This window comes from Sinocyclocheilus rhinocerous, unplaced genomic scaffold, assembly GCF_001515625.1.
Source record: "Sinocyclocheilus rhinocerous isolate Xijiao unplaced genomic scaffold, SAMN03320098_v1.1 scaffold38, whole genome shotgun sequence".
NCBI classification, from domain to species: domain Eukaryota; kingdom Metazoa; phylum Chordata; class Actinopteri; order Cypriniformes; family Cyprinidae; genus Sinocyclocheilus; species Sinocyclocheilus rhinocerous.
The window spans coordinates 27186-30339 of NW_015666482.1; the positions used below are offsets into that span (position 1 = coordinate 27186).

Here is a 3154-nt window from a genome sequence, read left to right on the forward strand (position 1 = left end):
GTCAAACGATTTCAAACGATTAATCGCATTCAAAATAAAAGTTTTTGTTTACATAATGTATGTGTGTGTGCTGTGTATATCTATTATGTATATATAAATACACACACATGCATGTACATATTTAAGAAAAATATGTTATGTTTATATATTAAATATATTTATATATGATATAAATGATATGAATATAAATATATACATGTAAATATTTTCAAAATATATGCTGTATGTGTATGTATTTATATATACATAATAAATATACACAATACACACACATATCTTATGTAATCAAAAACTTTTATTTTGGATGCACTAATATATACTCTATGTATCTATGTTTTTTTTTTTAAAGGGATATACTGTATATTATACATAGTCCTAAAACCACATGAAAACACATTGGGCCTCATTAATAAACATGGAAGTGTAGATCAAAGCATTCATACATAAATTGTTGAATTCAATTCAATAGGAAAATTTATGTGCAAATGGATTTATGAATGACGTAAAAGAGCCCATTGTTAATACTGTGTCAGCAGCACCTTATTAAATAGCTAAATAGGAAACAGGAGACAAAATACTGAAGAACAGTTTAGACCAAGTCATGTGATTCCCACGCAGTGCTTTCACCATTTACGGCACAATATAGTCATAGTGCCGGTGTGAAAAAAAAAACGATGAATTGGAATCTGCATTAGATTGACTGGAATGCATCACAATCTGAAATCAGCTAATCTGCCATATTATCTTCAGCAAGGCAGCTGATCCCAGAGCAGCTGTTTTAAAGAAACATGACCCAAACTACAGAAGGCAGGCTGTAGTGTGTCCATACTGAGAGCAGCGCTGGGTCCTGGAGGCATATGTGGAGATCATGTGGACATAGAGGTCTTACGCTTGCTGAGACCACAGAAACCGGTCACAGCGCTCCAACATGGTCTGAATCAATGCTCTAAAATGTCAGAGAGAAAACAAAGAAGAATGAATGCATGAGTACAGAAATTGTTAAACATTACCTAAATTTAGAATGGAATACAAGTACACTGCGCAGTATATACTGTTCCCTGCCTACTATTTTCCAAAATACAAAAAAAATACTTGGTCGTAATGATATATATACAGTACACTGCCTAGTATTTTCCTAAAATGACATGTTTAGAATGGAATACTACCATTCTGTTCGCTATATAATTTACACTGCCTATTATTTTCCAAAAACATATACAGTAGATCTGAATGGAATATTAGCATACTACGCAGTATGTACTGTACACTGCCTTATATTAGCCTTCCTAAAACAATATGACTACTAACGTGCTATTTTCCAAAATAACAATGGCTAAATTTGAACGTCCATTAAAAATACACATTCATATGGCAGAAATAGTAAAAGTAGTATGCTAGTATGCCAGACAACCAATATGTTCTAAATAGAATATCAGCATAGTGCACAGTATATACTGTACACTCCCTAGTATTTTACAAAAATAATGTCTAAATTCAAAATTGCATACTACTCTTGCTATTTCTCCCATATATTTATAAAGCAGAAATAGCAAGAGTCGTATGCTAGTATGCCATTGTGAATTCAACCAATGTTCAGAATGGAATACTAGCATACTGGGCAGTATATACTGTACACAGCCCACTATTTTACAAAAATCAATGTCTAAATTCAAAATATCATATTATCATTCATACTATTCTTACCATTTCTACTATATCATTATATGGAAGAGTAGTAGTAAGAAATAGTAAGGAGCAGTATGTTAGTTAGTATGCTATCCTGAATTCAGCCAGTATGTTTGGATTGGAATATTAGCTTACTGCGCAGTATATACTGTACACTGCCTACTATTTTCCATCCTAAAACAATATGTTTGTAATGGAATACTAGCGTGTTGCTTGCTATATAATGTATAATGCATACTATTTTCCAAAATAAACAATGTCTAAATTTAAAATAGCATAACATATTTATGTGGGAGAAAAAGTAAGAGTCTTATGCTAGTAAGCTATTCTGAATACAACCAATATATTCGGAATGGAATATTAGCATACTGTGCATTATATAGTGTAGACTGACTACTAATTTTTAAAAATGACATATTTGTAATGGAGTACTACCATTCTGCTTGCTATATACTGTACACCGTCTACTATTTTCCCCAAAATAATGTCCAAATTCGAAATAGCATACTACCATACTATGCTTACTATTTCTTCCGTATCTTTATAAATCAGAAATTGTAAGACTTGTATGCTAGTATGTTATTCTGAATTCAACCAATATGTTCAGAACTGAATACTAGCATTCTGGGCAGTAGATACTGTACACAGCATACTATTTTTTAAATGTAATACTAGCATACTGGGCAGTTTATACTGTTGACTGCCTAATATTTTACACTATTTATTATACCGCTCTTACTCTTTCTCCTATATAATATGGCAGAAATAGCAATACTATACTGTATGCAATTCCGAATTTAGCCAATATGATCGGGATGGACTACTATTTTTCAAAAACAATGTTTAAATTCAAAATAGCATACTACTATACTACTCATACTACTATACTATTTATAATTTTATATGACAAAAATATTATGTCGTATGGTAGCATGCTATTCCAAATTTAACTAATATGTTCGTAATGGAATACTACCATTCTGCCTGCTATTTAATATAAACTGCTTAGTATTTTCCAAAAACAATTAAATTGAAATAGAATATTGGCATACTGTGCAGTATATACTGAAGACTGCAGAATGCTAAGTAATTTTCAAAAACTTAGCATACTACTAAACTTCACTTTCTATTTCAGATATAGTAAGAGTCATATGTTAGTATGCTAAATTAACTAATATGTTTGGAATAGAATACTAGCATACTGTAAAGAAGAAAGTAGCCTAAATAAGAAAGTTAAATACACCCTGTCTACGGGACGCGAGCCTTTGTGTTCACACAAAGCTTCAGCTAATGATGGCAGGGCAAAGCAGACCGTTTCGAAAGCATAATTACGTTTTACCCTACTAGAATAGATGCCGGAAAGTTATCATATTCATAAGTGCAACAAGTCATTTGCATGTGAAAGTAGAAACACATGCAATTCAGACGAAACTTCTGGGCTGATTATAACGTGCACGTTAACTTTCCT

The 3154-nt window shown here is 31.8% G+C and overlaps 1 protein-coding gene across 1 annotated transcript in view; it reads right to left on the minus strand.

Moving 5' to 3' along the window:
• Nucleotides 1-313: 313 nt before the first annotated feature.
• Nucleotides 314-3154, minus strand: part of LOC107732299 (Hermansky-Pudlak syndrome 5 protein-like) — a 23136-nt gene continuing 20295 nt past the window's right edge. Inside the window, exon 23 of the mRNA XM_016543579.1 lies at nucleotides 314-946. Coding sequence (XP_016399065.1) covers nucleotides 886-946 — 61 coding nt within the window. The 3' untranslated portion in view covers nucleotides 314-885. The remainder of the gene's footprint in view (nucleotides 947-3154) is intronic.